The 16,990-nt window shown below is 41.5% G+C and overlaps 1 protein-coding gene and 1 long non-coding RNA gene across 3 annotated transcripts; one reads left to right on the top strand and one right to left on the bottom strand.

Moving 5' to 3' along the window:
- Positions 1-318: 318 nt before the first annotated feature.
- On the bottom strand, positions 319-3,625 carry LOC135306394 (uncharacterized). Its single transcript, XR_010367210.1, has 2 exons — positions 3,427-3,625; positions 319-2,361 (listed from the first exon to the last, which is right to left on the bottom strand). It is a non-coding gene; the product is annotated as an uncharacterized LOC135306394 (long non-coding RNA).
- On the top strand, positions 1,179-13,992 carry GHITM (growth hormone inducible transmembrane protein). 2 transcript variants are annotated; one of them, XM_064430245.1, is made up of 10 exons: positions 1,179-1,300; positions 2,652-2,724; positions 5,283-5,442; positions 6,992-7,091; positions 7,315-7,426; positions 8,687-8,828; positions 9,855-9,963; positions 11,061-11,249; positions 11,761-11,932; positions 12,758-13,992. In XM_064430245.1, exons 3-10 carry the CDS (start codon positions 5,314-5,316, stop codon positions 12,843-12,845), a joined length of 1,041 nt encoding a protein of 346 aa, XP_064286315.1. In that variant the 5' UTR covers positions 1,179-1,300; positions 2,652-2,724; positions 5,283-5,313; the 3' UTR covers positions 12,846-13,992. The 2 variants fall into 2 exon arrangements, with proteins under 2 accessions (XP_064286315.1, XP_064286314.1); XM_064430244.1 differs by lacking the exons at positions 1,179-1,300; positions 2,652-2,724 and adding an exon at positions 3,867-3,980.
- The last annotated feature ends 2,998 nt before the right edge of the window (positions 13,993-16,990 follow it).

The following is a 16,990-nucleotide window of genomic DNA, read 5'->3' as shown; positions in this document are numbered from 1 at the left end:
TTCCACACATTCTACCTGAAAGAGTTTTTCTGTTGTGAGTTTGAAGTTTGCAGAGTGCTTGCAAAGTAAACTTGTGTGTGCTCAGAGCACTGTTTGTCATGAAAACACTGACAACAGCAGAACACCCTAGCAGTATGAAAATACTCATTTTAAGCCATTGCTGGTTTTATTATTTGAGATGCATTGTTTGATTTTCAGTCCGATGCAGAGACTGCAAACAGTTTGTTTTCCATTTTTACATGATTTTTTTAATACAAATGTATATATAAATTATTTTTAAATGTCTGTAGTAATTAATGGATATTTTTCCTGTGCTCAAAACAGCATTTTTACACACAAAAATATCCAGCTATCCCTTAAATAGCCCAGAAGACACTATTTGACACCACAAGTGTCTGCCATGATGGATTCATTTTATTTTAGCAACACATAAAACATGTAATATTCTTTATAGCAGACAACCTTTCTCCAACTGCAGGCTGGAATTACTTTTGCTTAATGTAAATATATATTAAAGTCCTCAAAATACACAAGCTGCAGTACAAATTTAAGTCCAATGCTTTTTAAAACAAACAAGGTGAAAACTTCATAACAGAAGGGAGGGAAGACACCTGAGAGCCAGCACAGTTCAGTACCAATGAAATGAGGCTGCTGTCTACTTGAGATGTTTTGAGGTCTGGCCAAATAATCCAAGACCCTGAAAATTATCACACCTGTAGAAAAAACAGACACTGCTTCGTTCCTGGCACTGCTCTTTGTGCACAGATTCCAGCACGGAAGGACTCATTCTTCCACGGTAAACTAATACTCTGTTTAATGGCTTTTTTTTCTTGCCAGGCTTTAAGAAAGTCATCAGTACTGTCTCCCCAAACTCCCTCCCCACTGCAGTGTTAAATGATATCTAATCTAAAGTGAGAACACGGTGCCTAATGAATATTCATTTGTCACATGAATACCAGGAACAGATTAAGTCCAGAAGTCCCTGTAATCTGCTGGGAGAGATGTGGAGTGCTGGAGTCAGCACAGCCAGAAAACCTTCAAAATATTTTTCTTCAGAGCTAATTTAAAAACTTCAATGGCAAAGTTTACCCTAAGGAGAAATGGTGCTAAGCAGAGATTTATTTCTTTCCTGCTGATGAACACAGCCATGTGAATGACTGAGATGTTTTTTCTTGCAGGAGGGTGCCAGAGCTGCCAAGTTAAAAGCATAAGCTTCAGAACTGACATTGACCCTATTTATTAGCACAAGAATGGGCTTGCTGCAGCTCCCGTGGCTTTCCAGGACTGCAGAGAGCTAAATGTAAGTGTGTTGTTGCTGTCCCAGTGCAGGTGGCTGGCAAGGCTGGGAGCAAGGCTGAACACACCCCGTGGTGTCTCCTGGAAGATGCCAGCATTATTGGGGTCCTCACTGTCAGGGCAAGGCAGCACAACCCCTTCAGAAACGATTTCCCTCTGAAACTTTATTTGTTGAAAACACATGGTGTTTCTCCTACAGGACTTGGGGGGCAGAGATGGGATGAGTCTCTTTTGGAGTCAGGCAGTCAGACCAGCTCTCCCCTTGGGCACTGCAGCTGGAGACCACCCTCCCTTGAGCCCTGGCATCAGCCCTTTACGGGAAGGGCACTGCTGGGCACTAGCAGGGCTGGCAAGCAGGTGAAGGGCTGTTCCTCACCTGCCTCCTGCCTGGAAGAGAGGCAGGCTTTGGAGCCTCACACTTCCAGGATACTCAAGTCCCCTCATAATGGCATTTTCTGATCTTGCAGAATTCCTAATTAGAAGTTAACCCTCTAATATCAAACTCTATTTGACCTTCTCTAGAGAAATGTAAGATTTCCAACACATGCAAAACATGGCCTATTAAAAAAAAAAATTTACAAGATTTTTACATACAAGTAAAAATTTTCAGTACAAGTTTTCATGTTTATGCTTTTGATTACTGAGGAATTGTTCATCCATTTTCAAAAGCCAGCATCTTCACGAGGTTTCTCTTTTTTTACTGTTATTTTTGTTGCTTTGAAAATAACCTTTTTTTACAACTGTTTGCCGTTTTCCAAACACTTCTTATTGCTGCATATCAGTCCTAAAAAAGCCAAAAGTGCTTCAGATCCTTCAGGAATCATCAATACTTTGTAGAGACTCATAAAATAACTGAGGCTGGCAGGGCCCTCTGGAGATGATCTAGGCCAGCCCTCCTGCACAAGCACATTGCTCAGGACTGTGTCCAGTCAGCTTTACAGGAGCTCACCACCGAGGAGCAAAGGAATATCTCTCAGCAGGAAAACTTCTGTGAGAAGGCTTCTGCAGCTGAGTTTCCTGCAGGGTGGGCTGTGGGTAGATTTGGGTTGCTTCTGACAAAATTATCTATTTAAGAAACAGTTTGGGGAAAAACTGGGATGAGTATCTTGTTTGAAAGTCTCAGGAGAGTTCTTTACATGATTATATGCTGTAGTAAAAGAGGTAAGTTTGATTCCTTGCATAAATTATTACTATTAATAACTTAATTATAAATTTAAATATTAATTATTATAATGAATCCTTTAGTACCTAACAATTATAGAGTGTTACAAACTCTGAAATAAGCACTACAAGTCTCTAAATAAACAACATATTCATGATCTGAAACCTGACTTTTTTTTTTTCTTGTGTTGTAGGAGACCTCAATACGATAGACACCAAAGCTCTGGATTTTCACTTACGCCAACAGAAAGCAAACAAGTCTCAAGAGTAAGTAAGAATCAGATCTCAAACCCCAGTAGGTCTGGCCTCCTCTGATGGAATTTCCACTTTCTGTCATGTATTCTTCTACGTATTGATTAAATTCAAATTCTTCCTCATGATCTTACATGCTGGCGCACTTTTCAGACCTCTTCATATCTGATCTCTGTTATTTTGACTTTCATTTTGTGAACTAGCAGGTCACCGTATTTCCTTTCTTATAGTTTAAACAAGGAGGCTCTGAGACACAGAAAGGCTAATCTCACATTTCTGAAAAGCTTATCTGTAACTCTTATTCTATTTCTGTACTTAATTCTATATTCAACACATCTTTTTTATTATATTTGTCTTTGATCCTACTCAAGACCCTTCACAGTCTGTTTTACTGGGCCGTGAAGAACCATGGCTATATGTAGGGTTAGGATTGAAAGAAACTACACAGCTGTGGCTGGAGAGCGGAGCTGGAAAGGGGCTCACAAAACCAAATTTGCTATCAGCTTGAGGATTTGATAGTCCAGGGAAGTGCTGCTCTGTCCTTCCTAAGGCTCAGTTTAGGATTCTACTTGGAAAATATTTCAGAGGTCCGTTTGGAGTGAGGCTGGAAGGAAGCTGCTCAGCCCAAAACGCAATGTTTAGCCTGGGGACGGCTGTGGAGCACCCCTGCAAGGCCGGGATTAGAGCCGGCAGTGTCCACTTTTGTAATTTACGTACACAGGGTGCTCATCCGGCACCAACTATAAAGCATGCACGATATCCACAAGGAAGAGGGGTGTGACTCCAGAGGGGTTACAGAGGGGTAGAGCGGTGCCCTAAGGGAGGACAGGCACAGCCCCTGAGCTGTCTGACACGCTGGGAAGGCCGAGACTGAAATGCCCAGGGGCAGAGGCCGTGAGATGGGTGCAGGCACGGTCGGGGGCGGGCAGGGTAAGGCTGTACCCCCGAGCACCGAAGGCTGCCCGGTACGGCTCCATGCCCGCACTCCCCTCACGGCCCCGGGCGGGCCCGCCCCGCGCGCCCCCTGCCGGCGCGCCGCCCGCGCGCTTCCAGAACCATCGCCGCCCCGGCCGAAGATGGCGGCCGCGCGCGCGTCACCGCCCCGCCGCCCAATGGCGCCCGCGGGCCCGCGGTCACGTGGCGGCAGCGAGCCAGTGGCCGGGGGCGCGCGGGGCGGCGTGGCGTCACTTCCGCTGCCGGGGGGCCGGGCCGGGTGCGGCGGAGCGGGGCCGAGCGCGCTGAGGCGGCGGGGACCGCGCCGGGCCGGGCAGGTACGGGGCCGGGCGGGGCGGGAAACAGCCGGGGAGGGCCCGGCCCGGCCCGGGCTGAGGCGGGCGCCGCCCTGCCGGGGCTGGGAGGGGTCTGTGCGCGCTGCGGGGCGGCAGTGACTCCCCAGCGCTACGTTACGCTACTGCCAGTTAATGTGTGGGAGTGTTGTTCTGGTTTGAGCTCTCGGCTCTGCGCCCTCCTTGCTCTTGGGGAAACACTGAAGGTGCCTTGCTGTAAATGCCAGTTTCCAAAAAGGAGGGTTAGAGTCTCCGAGCTGGCCCCGTCGGCTCCCGCAGGCTGTGTCACCCTGTGGGAGAGCTGCGCTTGGCACGGTCCGGACGAACCTCGTGAATCCTTCCCGTTCCAAAAGCAGCATTTCATAACTGCTGCAGAGCAGAGGGCTTGCTGGCAGCAGGGTGATTGTGTGCTCAGTCACTGCTCTGTGACTAATGCGAGCTGTGCTGTGCGTGCTTTTCCTCACCCGTGTTTAAACCTGCCTTTCTTTAGAGTGCTCTTAGCCTGTGTTGATCACTGCACACATAAGGTATGACTGGGCATTTGAAACAGGACAGTGGTAGTTGGGGTGTCCCATGATATCAGGGGTTGTATGCAATTGCAAATAAAGGTCGTTAAAGTGACCCAAGGCCATGGGGTTTTTTGTATGATGTGCACCATTTGTGGCAGTTTTCATGCCACCAGTGGGACACACAGGCTGGTGCTGTCGGTGCTGTCACTGTTTTCTGGTCACAGTTGCTTAGAATGATCTGAAGCTGTGTTCTGGGCTGTGACCTTGACTGAATGCTGTGCCCATAAAGCTAACTGATCCTTTAAAGGATGGCTTAAAATCTCTCTCTGACTATTTTCCACCATACATGTTGTGCCGTTTCCTCATTTGGGTTTATATATCTATGGAGTTTTAAGTAAATTTGGGGAGCAGAGTAGTCAGGCAGTGTTGTGACTCAAAATGCAGGTTAGTTGCTGAAGTAACTCAAACACAAGGTCTTGATTTAATTTGTGCATATGAAAAATGGAATATGCTCCTGTTTTTGACGTAATTGTGAGAGAGGAGTCTCTGATGGAAGACTTACACAGGTATAAATACAGGTGAAGCAAAGTTAAACTGTGTATTTAAGAAGGTTTTGCTTCCTATTACAGTGCCTCGGTGATAATACTGTTTTTACTACAGATTTTCTCTGGTTGGTTGGTTTTTATTATTTCTGTTGCAGTTGAGAGTAAGTAGTTAGTGTGCCTTGTCTGAAAACCATGTAACAAAACAGCAAAATACATTTTCTTGTGCATTGCAGGAGCAGAGTGTGTTAAGCTGTCTCAGCAAGCATGCTGGCTGCCAGGCTGGTGTGCCTGCGGGCACTGCCGTGCCAGACCATCCGCCCCACCATCACTCAGGCTTCCCCAGCCTTGAGGAGCTCCAGCATCAAAGCATACAGGCTCTGGCAGCCTAGCCAGGTAAGGCAGTGCTCTTTCTGATGGCCCTGACTGCACATGTTTTAAAGGGGTCAGTGTATTGCTGTAAGAGTCACTTTGCATGGAGTACCTGATGGGAGTAATGAGCATGCTTGTTTGAGGCACCTGCTCTAATTTACTGAAGGAAAAATGTTCTTCAGTCAAAACACAGCGGTTTTGGAGCAGAATAAGTGAAATCTTCTGTTTCAGTGACTGACTTGTATCTTGAAATTAATGAGCAAAAGAGGTAGGATGGACAGGCCTCACTAGGTAAGGTGGGAGGAGCAGAGATTCTTGTCCTTACTCCCTGTTCCCAAGTTAGAGTCTTAAATGTAACATTAAAATAAACACTTTTTTTTTTTCAGTTATTTTAGTCCCAATATATATTTGAAGCTGTAGTGTAGGTTAGAGCAATTTCTGAGCCATGGCAGGACAGTGACAGGTCTAAGCAGCATTTTTAAAAACCTCACTGTCATTATCCTGAAACACTGTTTGCCCTTTATTAGAGAGGATGTCTGACCTGCAGCTCACAACTGTTAGGGGCTGTTGTTGCTCTTCTGCCATCCTGATAAAAGTGATAGTGGCAAATTCTTCACCCCTTTTGTATTTTCCTCTTAAGCATTCTAAGTTTGTAGGTGCATGGTGGGTTTGTGTGTCTGGGTGAGTTTTCTAGCATTGGGCTGGATTTCATTACTGCCAAGCACAACCAAAGTGAAGGGCTCTGGTAAACCCCTTGAATTGCAGTGCTCTAGTGCCTGATGAGAGTAATGCTTGTAGGTTTTGTATTTTTGTGTTGAAACAAACTCACAGCTTGAGGTGAGTCCTTGACTGCTCAGATGCATTTTTAATTTAAAAATTCCTGTAAAAAATGGTAAGAAAACATAAAGTTGTTTTTGAACTTTAAATATGAGTGTGTGCTCTGTTGCTCTTGCAACTTACTAAGACTTTGAGCAGCATACTATAATTACGTGGAGCTTGTTGACCTTAAAAATCTTGAGTTTCTAGGCCTTCATTCAAGGTTTGTTCTATAAATCAAGGTTAGACTTGAAAGCAAGATATTTGTGCTGCTTTTCCAGCTTTAGTGTCTGTAAAATAGCACAAAAGTATTGTGCAGAATTTTTTTTTTATATTGAAGTGTTTGCGCAGAGAGTGTTTTAGCGTAGAAAGCAAAAGGCTTTTTTACAAAACAAAAAAGTAATGATTATGTTTTTATATCTAATAGAGAGGCTTGTGGCAGTGTTTAGTACAGTGGCACTGAAGTAGAAGAAATGCAGTCTGAATATTTCAGCATCTGGAATTCACTGCATTGGTGAATTTGGTTCTTTATGGTCAGTTGGTTCTTTACTTCTAGAATATGTGAATGTTTTTCACAAAGGTTCCTCATCTTTAATGCTTATTTGTTTTCCTTGGGCACGGTTGCTTCGTATGTATGAAGGTAAACACAGATTAATAAGAGATTAATCAACAATTTTAAGTGTAGCAAGTAAGTTGGTAAGACTATCTTCTATTTTGTTTCATTAAATATTTCTTATGTTATTTCTGAATTTAACAGAGTTATGCCACCAGAGCAAGAATGGGCACAAGGCGTGGAAAACTTGGCCAGGAAGTGAAAGAAGCAGCATTTGAGCCATCTGCAGATGCTGCACTTAAAGGTAGAGGAGCTCTGCTTAAAATACTGAGAATCTTTCAACCTGAAAGAAATATGTTTCTCACTACTGAAACTGGTAGTGAGCGGACTTGAAATTAAGTGAAGCATTTAGAAGGAGGGGTGAAGTGGAGCAGTTATTGCAGATACATCAAAATTCACGTGAGGATGTTGTTGACTGTCCAAGAAAAGGCATTAATGGGAGTGTGTGTTTTGATTTCTTTACACAGCTGATCGCCTGGGGAAGTTCATTCTTGCTGGAGGGGCTGCTGTTGGCCTGGGAGCCCTGTGCTACTATGGAATGGGCATGTCCAGCGAGACTGGGGCTATCGAGCGGGCTGCGTAAGTAAGAGGGTTTGCCTCTTCAGTGAAGCAAATCTCCTCTTTAGCTGCTGTCGCCCAGTGTACACTCAGCTTAGGTTTTTCTAAGCTCTGAAGAGTAAACCCCCACCTGTGTCTCTGCAGGTTTTTAAAGCAAAATTACAATTATTCATCCTTAAATGGATAGTAGTAACCTCAGTAAGTTTACTTTGCTAAATCTAATGTGAAGAGTATATAAACTTGTCTTATGAGGTGTGCTCCAGATAACTTAGGAAGTGTGGTCTTCTGGAAAGCATTGCTGAGACCAATTTCCCTGGTGCTCTTATGAGACTGTTCATTCAGCCTTAATACTGGTGTTGAAAAAGTCTTCATTAAGCACAGTATCTTGACATAAGCTTTGATATAATAAACGTGTTCTTAAAACTTTACTGACTTGCTTCTTGGTCAAAAAAACCCCTGGCTAATGGCAAAACTGTATAGTTAGACTTGAAAGATGAGTAGTAATAAGCATGGGTTTGGGAAAAATGTGTGGTGGGGACATTTTGCTTTATTTTGCATTTGTATTTGGAAGTTGCAGTCTGCATTTATGCTGAATGTGTGCCATTTGTATCTATGAGAAGCTTGTCATAGATAGAACTATGTCTATGAGATAGGTTTTTTTCTGCACAAGTCTTGAATAACAGGTCAAAAGAGGTAAGTGGGAAAAAATCTATGCACTCTGTTCAAATTTAGTGTTAGCAGGGACAGTTTCCTTTCTATAGTGTGAGCAAATGATACTGCAGAAACTCACGTGTAGGTCTGTTGCTATTGTTAGAGCTCTCAAAATGACGTTTGTGTCCTGTGGTGTCGGATAACCATGTGCACTATGACTCAGCAATTTGTGAGCTGCACAGCAGGCTGCTCAGTGCCAGTACACAGTCTATAGACCTTTTACCTGAAACCAGTTTGTTGTATGCACACACCATTCCTTTATTTTTTCTGTAGTTAAAAGCATTTTTACTCTGTTTTCCATGCATGCTTCCTGCTTAGAATTGAATTATAGTTAGCATTTATGATTTTCAGTGTTTCTACTGAGTGAACATTAGATTAAATCAGCAAGATGTCAGTTCAGTCCCCGTTGTAAAGTAAACTGATGGCAGAAGTTGCTAGACCTCATCATTATAATGAAACCTCTTTCAGATCCATGGCTATGAATGCACTTAACAGCTTGGTTGTGGTTTTAGCTGCTCTGTGTTCTGAACCTGGTAACTGCACAGCTCTGTGTGACTGCTTATTTTTCAGTATTTGGCCACAGTATGTGAAGGACAGAATTCATTCTACGTACATGTACTTCGCGGGCAGCATTGGCATGACAGCTCTGTCTGCTGCAGCAGTGAGCAGGACTCCTGCACTCATGAACCTCATGACAAAGGGCTCCTGGCTGGTAAGCTTTGTTGTAAAAATAAAAGTATTTGCTGAGGAATGCCACTAAATTATGGTTGATACTAAAAAAATCTGAAAAATTGAACTACTTGGTAGAAAGTAAGGCAAAACTTAACCTACCTTAGTATCCTCATCCGTAAAGACTGTTCAGGTATCCTGATGATACTTTATGATGTAAGATTTGGTGGTGATTCTAGTCACATTCTGACATGTGTTTTCTGTACTGTTTAGGTGGTTTGTCAAAGATAAACTACATGATCAAAAACCACTATGTTTGCCTTACCAGCTATATATATGCAAGTGAGAACCTCAGAGAAATAGCTACCTAGAGAAAATGGCACAGTTTCTGTTGCTGTCTGTAAATAGAAACTGAGGTCCCTGTGCATTCTTACTCTGCCCTGTGCTCTGCCATGCAGCACTTCAAAAGCTGTCTCTGTTTGTCAGGGCTGAAGCAATACTGGTAGGCTTAGTATGCATTCAGTGTGTTAAGTAACAGTTAAATGCCAGTTTAGGGAGATGAATTTGATAAAGCATCATTGGTGGTAAAAGTTGTGCACTTCTGACCAGTTTGGTACATGTTGAATGATTCTGCTTGGAATCATGAGTAAGAAGAGGCGCTGAGATAAAAAAATCATTGGTAGCAAAAGCCAGTAAACTAGTGTTGGTTTTGGGTGGAGAAATGTACAAGAAAAGAAGGAGGGCTGACACATTTCAGGTACCTTAATGAGAGTGAGGGGCGGAACTATGGGTTGTTTCCCTTCTCTTACTTTACACAGCAAAGAGAGTTACCAACTTCATCATTAAATTTGGATTTCTAGAAAACTGAATAAAAACAGATGAAAATTACTGCAAGCTAAGATCTGCAAAGATTTGACTGTAACATTGCAGGAGTATAATCGATGAATACTCCCTCCAGTTGTGAATTAGGTGCTGCTTTCAGAATCAGTGTTGACTTTTAGACTAGGAGATGAGAGCAGAGACCATATGTCCATCTGCTAACTTGAGCTCTGTAATGCTGTTTTTTCAGGCAATTGGTGCAACTTTTGCAGCCATGATTGGTGCTGGAATGTTGGTCAGGACCATATCCTATGAACATAATCCCATAGCTAAACATGCAGCGTGGATGTTGCATTCAGGTATGTGGTTTTATTGTTTGTTGTAGAGATGTCTGTGCTTCAGTGTGACCAAATGCTTACTTTAACAAAACTCTGCCTTTAAAGTAAATTTTTATATATTGCTGTAGGGAAGTTGAGGCTTTTCAGAGATCAGAGAGAACTCCTGAATGTCACGGAAAGATGTCTTAAGTGTCCTTAGCAGAACTCTGGTTTTTTTCATAGTCGTCTGAAAGTCATGCTCAGGTTAAACTTGAAGTATATATACTCCACACTGAAAATGGAACTAGATGGTTTCATGGCTGCTTTGGTTTTGTGACTGCTTTCTAACACTACCACTTCTGTAAGTGCTCTTTCCCACAGTAACCATTCTTCAGCTGTGCAGGATTGGAGGTATTTGAAACCTGACTAGAAAAATGAGATTTTATTATTAGTTTACTTTGGATCTGTACTCACAGCTAAAATACCTGATGGACACACATCTCAATTTCTCACTAAGGATACCTACTTCAAATAACAATGGCTCTCATTTTTCAAAACTGTTTTGATGGAAATATTTTGTAGTTCAGAAAAGGCATGTGGATATTGGGAGCTGGAATCATATTTGCCTCTCAAGAGCTAATATCTCTCCCAAGAAAAAAATATGTTTTATGGTAGTGATTGTTATTAAGTGGAACAACCTAATGAGATATTACTGCGCTAGATGCATGTTTCCTACAAACCTCTAGGAAAAAATCTGACTTACTTGCCTAAATAATTGTTGTATCAGAAATCTGTCCTGTTTTTCAGTGTTGCATGTTCCTAATGCTGTTGTGTAGTTGATAAGTCCATGCTAAATCTCTTCTTACGAGCTCTGTTATGAACCAATCAGTATGTTGACTTTTTTTAGTCTTTTTTTCCCAAGATGAGTTCCCTGAAGTGTTCTAGTGCTAAATAAAAGTACATAATGGAATTTAGGGTTGCTAATTTATTGTGCTCCCTTTTAGAGAAGAGCACAGTCAAGTGCATTGGTGATTTGTAGTATGTGGATTGAGCCATGCCATCTGGCTGGAGATGAAAATCAAGTGAGTTTGGCATGTGGCATTCCAAGTCTTACAAGTGTTCTGTTTTGCTTTGCCTAGGTGTCATGGGTGCAGTGGTGGCTCCTCTGGCTTTCCTTGGTGGACCTCTGCTGATCAGAGCTGCCTGGTACACTGCTGGAATTGTTGGGGGACTCTCAACTGTGGCCATGTGTGCACCCAGTGAAAAATTCCTGAACATGGGAGCACCACTTGGCATAGGCTTGGGCTTTGTCATTGCTTCTTCAATTGGTAAGATACTGTTTCAGTACTGTCCTACCGTGCAGCTCACAGTTACAGGCTGGTCTGCCCAGTGAAGATTTGCCTTAAATACAGCCTTTGCAACTCCAGCACAGCAGAAAATGTTCTGTCGTATTTGGTCTTGAAAAGGAATGTGAAGTTACAGTTCTGACACATGTTAGTCTGACAAACAGCCTTGTATTTTAGATACTGCACATGAGTAGGGAACGCAGTAAATGTGATCTTAGTTCTCGATCCACTTGTTTTCTTTCATGTGTTTTAGTCATTGTTGTAGTCATAGGTACTTTCACCTGAAGAAAAATGCACAGTTCCCTAGGGTGTTCAGAATGAACAGGTTGTACATGTGACATGTTCGGTGTGCATGCTAAAGCTCTTGGTACCAAACACACACCACAAAGTGAGAAATGAACACTTACTGGAAAACGTTTGCTCCAGTGACTGGAGTTTGACCTACCTCAGAGTAGCAGATTTACCTGTAACCCCTTTGTACATTCCTCTCCAGGATCCATGTTCTTGCCTCCCACCTCTGCTTTTGGCGCCGGGCTGTATTCGGTAGCGGTCTACGGCGGCCTGGTGCTGTTTGGCATGTTCCTGCTCTATGATACACAGCTGGTGATCAAACGGGCTGAAACTCTGCCCCTCTACGGAGTGGTTAAATACGACCCCATCAATGCGTAAGTGTTCCCTGTCTCAGGGCCAGTCTCAGTGTCTGGGTAAGAACTTGCCTCAGGTTGAAGTATGCTTTGAAAATAGCCTTTTGTTCATTGTTCAAAAGTGTGTTGCTGTTGAATGTGAAGAATCCCAGGGTTTGAAAACAACAGTGAGAAAATAGCTACTGAAGTTAAAACTGAAATCAGCGTGAGAAACAGAATTGAGCATGTGATGTCACATGCCTCCAGCAATACATTCTAAAATGTATTTTTGTTTTCTAAAGCATTGTTGGCAGAATTTATACCTGCTTTCTGAAAATAACTGTCAGTATCAGCTGAGACAAAAAAAAGTTAATCTTCCCATAGTCATTTAATATTTATTAGTTTTTGTCACCAAATAAGAAAGCTGCAGTGGTGCGTGATAGGGAAGGAAGGATTGACTCTTCAGTAAAGACCAAGTCTGACTAAGAAACAACTTTCTCGTAAATGTCTGTCTGATGCTAGGTGAATTCTTACCTCCTTTGGTTCTGTTTTACTCTTAATTAAAGTAGAGCAATACTGATGTTCCTGAAAATTCTTGGAGATAAACAGGTTGAAGTTCAATATAAAAGCAGAGGCTCCTGTATGAGAGCAGGATACTCTCTGTTAGGATTTCTGTGAATAGTTCTTGCTGGCAGAGGTGGTAGAACAAACCACAGGTGTTCTTTGACATACAAAGCACTGAGGGCAGTCATTGCTGGGTTTTGTAAAGGTAGTTCATGCAGGCTCTTAATATGAAGTGTAATGGTGTGAAACCCAAGTAGTTCTGTGTCTGTTCAACAGCAGTAACTGTAATTTCTTGTTTCCTAGATGCCTGGGTATCTACACTGATACACTGAACATCTTCATTCGGGTGGCCACCATGCTTGCAGGTGGTGGAGGTGGCAGGAAAAAGTAAACAGAGACTCAACTTTGCAACTGTCTGACAGCCAACCTAGTGCACATATTAAATAAACATTCATGATTAAAGCAGTAATGCTCCAAGTCAGAATTTTAAAGCATTTCAGCATATTGGTTCAGTGCAATGTGATTCAGTCTTAGTTTTTCTTCAAACACTTTCCAGCTCTGTGTTTAAAATAGTCTGAACTGCTTCTTCTAATTGTACATTATATTGGGAAAGTAAATTATTTTTAATATATGAATAAAATAGTCCTATCTGCTTTTTAAGGGGTTTGATGGCAGTTCAACTCTTACTTTATTTTTTGTTTGTTTTTTTTTAACTGTTGTTACATAGTAAAGAGTAATTTTTGAACTGGTATCCCATAGGCAGATTAGGGGTACAAGCTACTTCATGAAATGCTGCTTAGATGCATCAATTTTCTGTTAAAGTTCATAAATTTTCTTTTAGTGGCATCTTCAGAAGAAGTGAATAAATTGCATATGGCCCTAACTGCAATCGTGACTTTGACCTGGGCAGAAATTTCAGAAAAGATTAGGCAGGTTTTGACAGGTTAGATGACCAAAAAGTGTAAAGGAGATAAGATATGGGAACTATGCAGCATTTGTCCCATATGAACTTCAGTCTCCTTCTGAGTACACATGAGAATTCCTTGCTTTAATGTTGACTGGCTAGACTAGCTAGTTTATTTTGATACTAGATTTATAAGACTGTTAAATGGCAATATAGCTGTGTCTTTCTTCTGGTGGCTAAATTCCTGTACTGCAGATGAAGGTCTGTCCAGAAGAGCTCCTAGTGGTCATCTCTTGGAAGCTTGTACAATTGGCCCAGAAACTGGGAATTCAGGATGGCATGCTGTAAACCCCAGGATCATAATTTGTCCTACTGTTGTGTGCATTAGTCTGTTTAACTCTTCTCCAAATTGATTTATTAAATGTGGTCAAAAAGAAATGTTCCCTAACAGTGAAATTGATTTACCAGTAAGAAATTTATACTTTCCAGACTCTGTTGCTTTATGTTGGAATAAAAGGGGTGTTCTTGGGCCATGAAAATTTTGACCTCATGTCAGTAGGTCATATTTTCAGTTTCTGGCAAATATGTTATGTTTATGTATTGACCTATGAACAATAAAGTTCTAGCCTCACAAGTTGACTACTCTCACTTTTCCCCATGGTAATAGAAATATTTTAGTACCCAGCTTGGTGAAGAGTACTATAAATATTTTTTGGTTATGGTTATAGTTTCCTTTGTAAGAAAGTACATATTCCTCTGTAAAAAGATCTGCAGAGATTATTCTCAGTTTCATTGGCTAGCACCTTTTTGGGAGTGTTTCGCAGCTGGAAGATACTGGCTACACATAAAGTGTTTCTGTTAGTGTAACCTGTTGGCCACTTATTGCAGCCAGTGCTGCTTTTATGTCTGTCACACACTGTAGTGTTTTTTGACTCTTCAAACAGAGGGAAGAAAGAGTGGATTGGGAAGAACCTTGTTGCAGCTCCTTTGTGCCCAAAGATTTAAAGGCACGGTCTAGTTCCTGGCACTGTTACAGCTGGAGGGACATCTGTAGTTCTTAGAAGGAAGAAATCTTTGGATCATGTCAGTTGTAAGTAGCCTGTTCAGAGAGCTTTATATTTTTAAGCAATTTGATGCCCTTAATTTCTTCTTTTACTGCAGCCAAAAATGGCACTGTGCTCATCCTCAAAATCTGAAATGTACAGGGAGCTGTCTTAAAAATTCTGACATTCATGCTTACTACAAAAGCAAACTCAGGCAAAAGACCTTTTGTCTGGATTCTGGGGCTGAAGTTTTAGAGCTTGACTATAACCCGAGGGATGGATTCTGGTCTGTTTGGAATAGTGAGGTGTGGAAACCAACACACTGATTACGGGAGGTGTTTGCGTGAAAACGAGACCAAGAGGAAATTAATAACCTTTTGAGAAATACTGCCTGGAGAAACATGAGCATCACTTGTGCTCAGTCTTGTGCAGAGGTGTCACTTGGCTTCTGTGGATGACATTACAGCACTAGCAGTATTTTCCTAGTGTTTGTCTCCAAATGAAGAAAAAAAAAATTGAGTACTTTCTTTACATTTGAAGTCTTAAGTCAAAAAGTAAGATCTGTCTTAATTAAGACAGCTCTGATTTGGTGGGAGATGGAAATCTAAAGCCAGCACTACCATCAGTGACGCCTGGCAGACCTATTTACAATTAGGAAACTCTGGGATTTTTTGCAGGTCCAAGCGTGACTCATTGATAGGTAAATTGAATTTGCCTAAAAATTCCCCACCTTCTACAGTAATGCGTTATTATGTGTCAGAGGACGTTAAACACATAAATACTGTGGTTAGTCCACAATTTAATTAAATTCTGATCTTTTCTACTGATTATAACTCGTTTCTACAGATTTTCATGATGTTTCAAGTAATTCTCCTTTTAAAATTATGACCTAAATAAGCAGCTACATAATATTTAATCATTTACTTCAATTTTATCAAGAGTATAAAGCAATTATTTTCCGATGAAAGCGTTCTTCACTGTGACATAGTATAATTAAGGAGGCCAAGTCCAGCTGACACGTATTTTAAGTTTGCCTAGCAGACTGCAACATGAAATTTAGATCTCACCTAATGAAATTATTGAATGTAATTAACTTTTGCAACTTTCATCCAGCTTGCCCCACCTCTGATGCTGCTAAAAGCTGTAAGGTAATACACATTTACCTTTGTGAAACCTCTATAATAGTTCACCTGTAATACAATAGCAGGGTGTGCCTGATGTTACTTGAATTTATGTTACATGAATTGGTCCCAAGACACAGATTATTCCTTCCTACTCCTGCTGTCATTAAAGAATAGAACATTTTTTTAAACTCTTCAGTATTTGAAAATAATTTAAGAATACAGCATAATTTTGCTTGAACTTCAGTTCATAGCAAACTTGGAATTTAGAAATTGTTGCTGTAAGTTCACTTCAAATTTTGAAATAGACCATCTGGAAATAAAAAAGGGGAATGCATTTAAATAACCCCTCAGCAGAGTATTTAAGCAAGAACTGGATTTTTATTTCAGTATTCAACCGTCTCGGTGACCTGCAGTCATCAAGAAAGAGAGATGGGGAAAGCAAGACAGGCTCTTGCAACACAGGAAACAATCCATCAGTCTGTGGCAGCCGTGGTGGGGGTGGCTGCTCAGACCTGGCACCTGGCACTGCAGGGCAGCTGCTGCAAGGGCACGTCACCTTGTGGCACAAGGACTGACATCAGGCTCTAGCCCAGCATTCCCTCACCCCATTTTTCCAAATACCACACAGAGCTGGCAAACACAAACCCAGCATGTCTGAGAGTGATGGCTTTTAGATCTAGCCACCTCTCCTTTGCCAGTGATGAATAGGAGTAAGTCCAGAAAATACCATCTCTGCTAATTCCTTCACTCAGTTTTGACACCATTTGGTGTGTGCCTGCAGTCATCATTAAGCTTCTGAGCAAATCTTTAGTACTGCTGTAAGGCATTTCTATTATGAGCTTGTGCACAGGAGCTAAACCTTTGCTGCAATATAGTGGTGTTTGTTTTTCTTTCTATGAATGAGCAACACTAATACATTATGTAGTACATAGTTACATTTTGTATTCTTGCTAGTGAAGAACACCAAAGAGAACTACTGAAACTGTTTTTTAATTATCAGTTTCCTTTAAAGAAAAAGCATGACATCACATTCTTTTAATGTTGGTCAACAAAAATTGAAGTGGGATAGGGAAGAAAACTAAAAGCTTCTAAGCACTATCAGAGAAAAAATTTAATCTAAATTTTAACTGGAAAGGTCAAGATTAAATATAACTATGAAAAAGACTAACTTTACATTTTTATAAATTGTATAGTGGTCTGCATATCTATGGAAGTACCAGACTTCTTCCTGGACACTAACTCAGCACCACTGCACTGGTGAGATAGCAGAGGCATGATAATGTACTTGTGTTGAGGTAATGGCTTTGGTGTTACAGGTCTTCCCTTACTGCCTGCAAGTATAAAATCCCTACATCATCCCACCTAGATTGGACATGAGACGTTGCTCATCTACAGACCCTACCAAGTCACCTTATTCCTGACTGTTGTGATATTCATTCAGAGTTGAAGATCTCTTTTTTTTTTT

This window comes from Passer domesticus, chromosome 8 (genome assembly GCF_036417665.1).
Source record: "Passer domesticus isolate bPasDom1 chromosome 8, bPasDom1.hap1, whole genome shotgun sequence".
Lineage (NCBI taxonomy): Eukaryota > Metazoa > Chordata > Aves > Passeriformes > Passeridae > Passer > Passer domesticus.
The sequence above is the reverse complement of the archived record's forward strand: the minus strand, read 5'-3'. Positions and strand labels throughout refer to the sequence as shown.

Bases quoted from the DNA above. Each gene is read 5' to 3' on its own strand.
- GHITM (XM_064430245.1), top strand. From the start codon at position 5,314: ATGCTGGCTGCCAGGCTGGTGTGCCTGCGGGCACTGCCGTGCCAGACC. The intron at 5,443-6,991 runs GTAAGGCAGTGC...TGAATTTAACAG, and splicing joins GGCTCTGGCAGCCTAGCCAG to AGTTATGCCACCAGAGCAAG. The intron at 8,829-9,854 runs GTAAGCTTTGTT...CTGTTTTTTCAG, and splicing joins TGACAAAGGGCTCCTGGCTG to GCAATTGGTGCAACTTTTGC.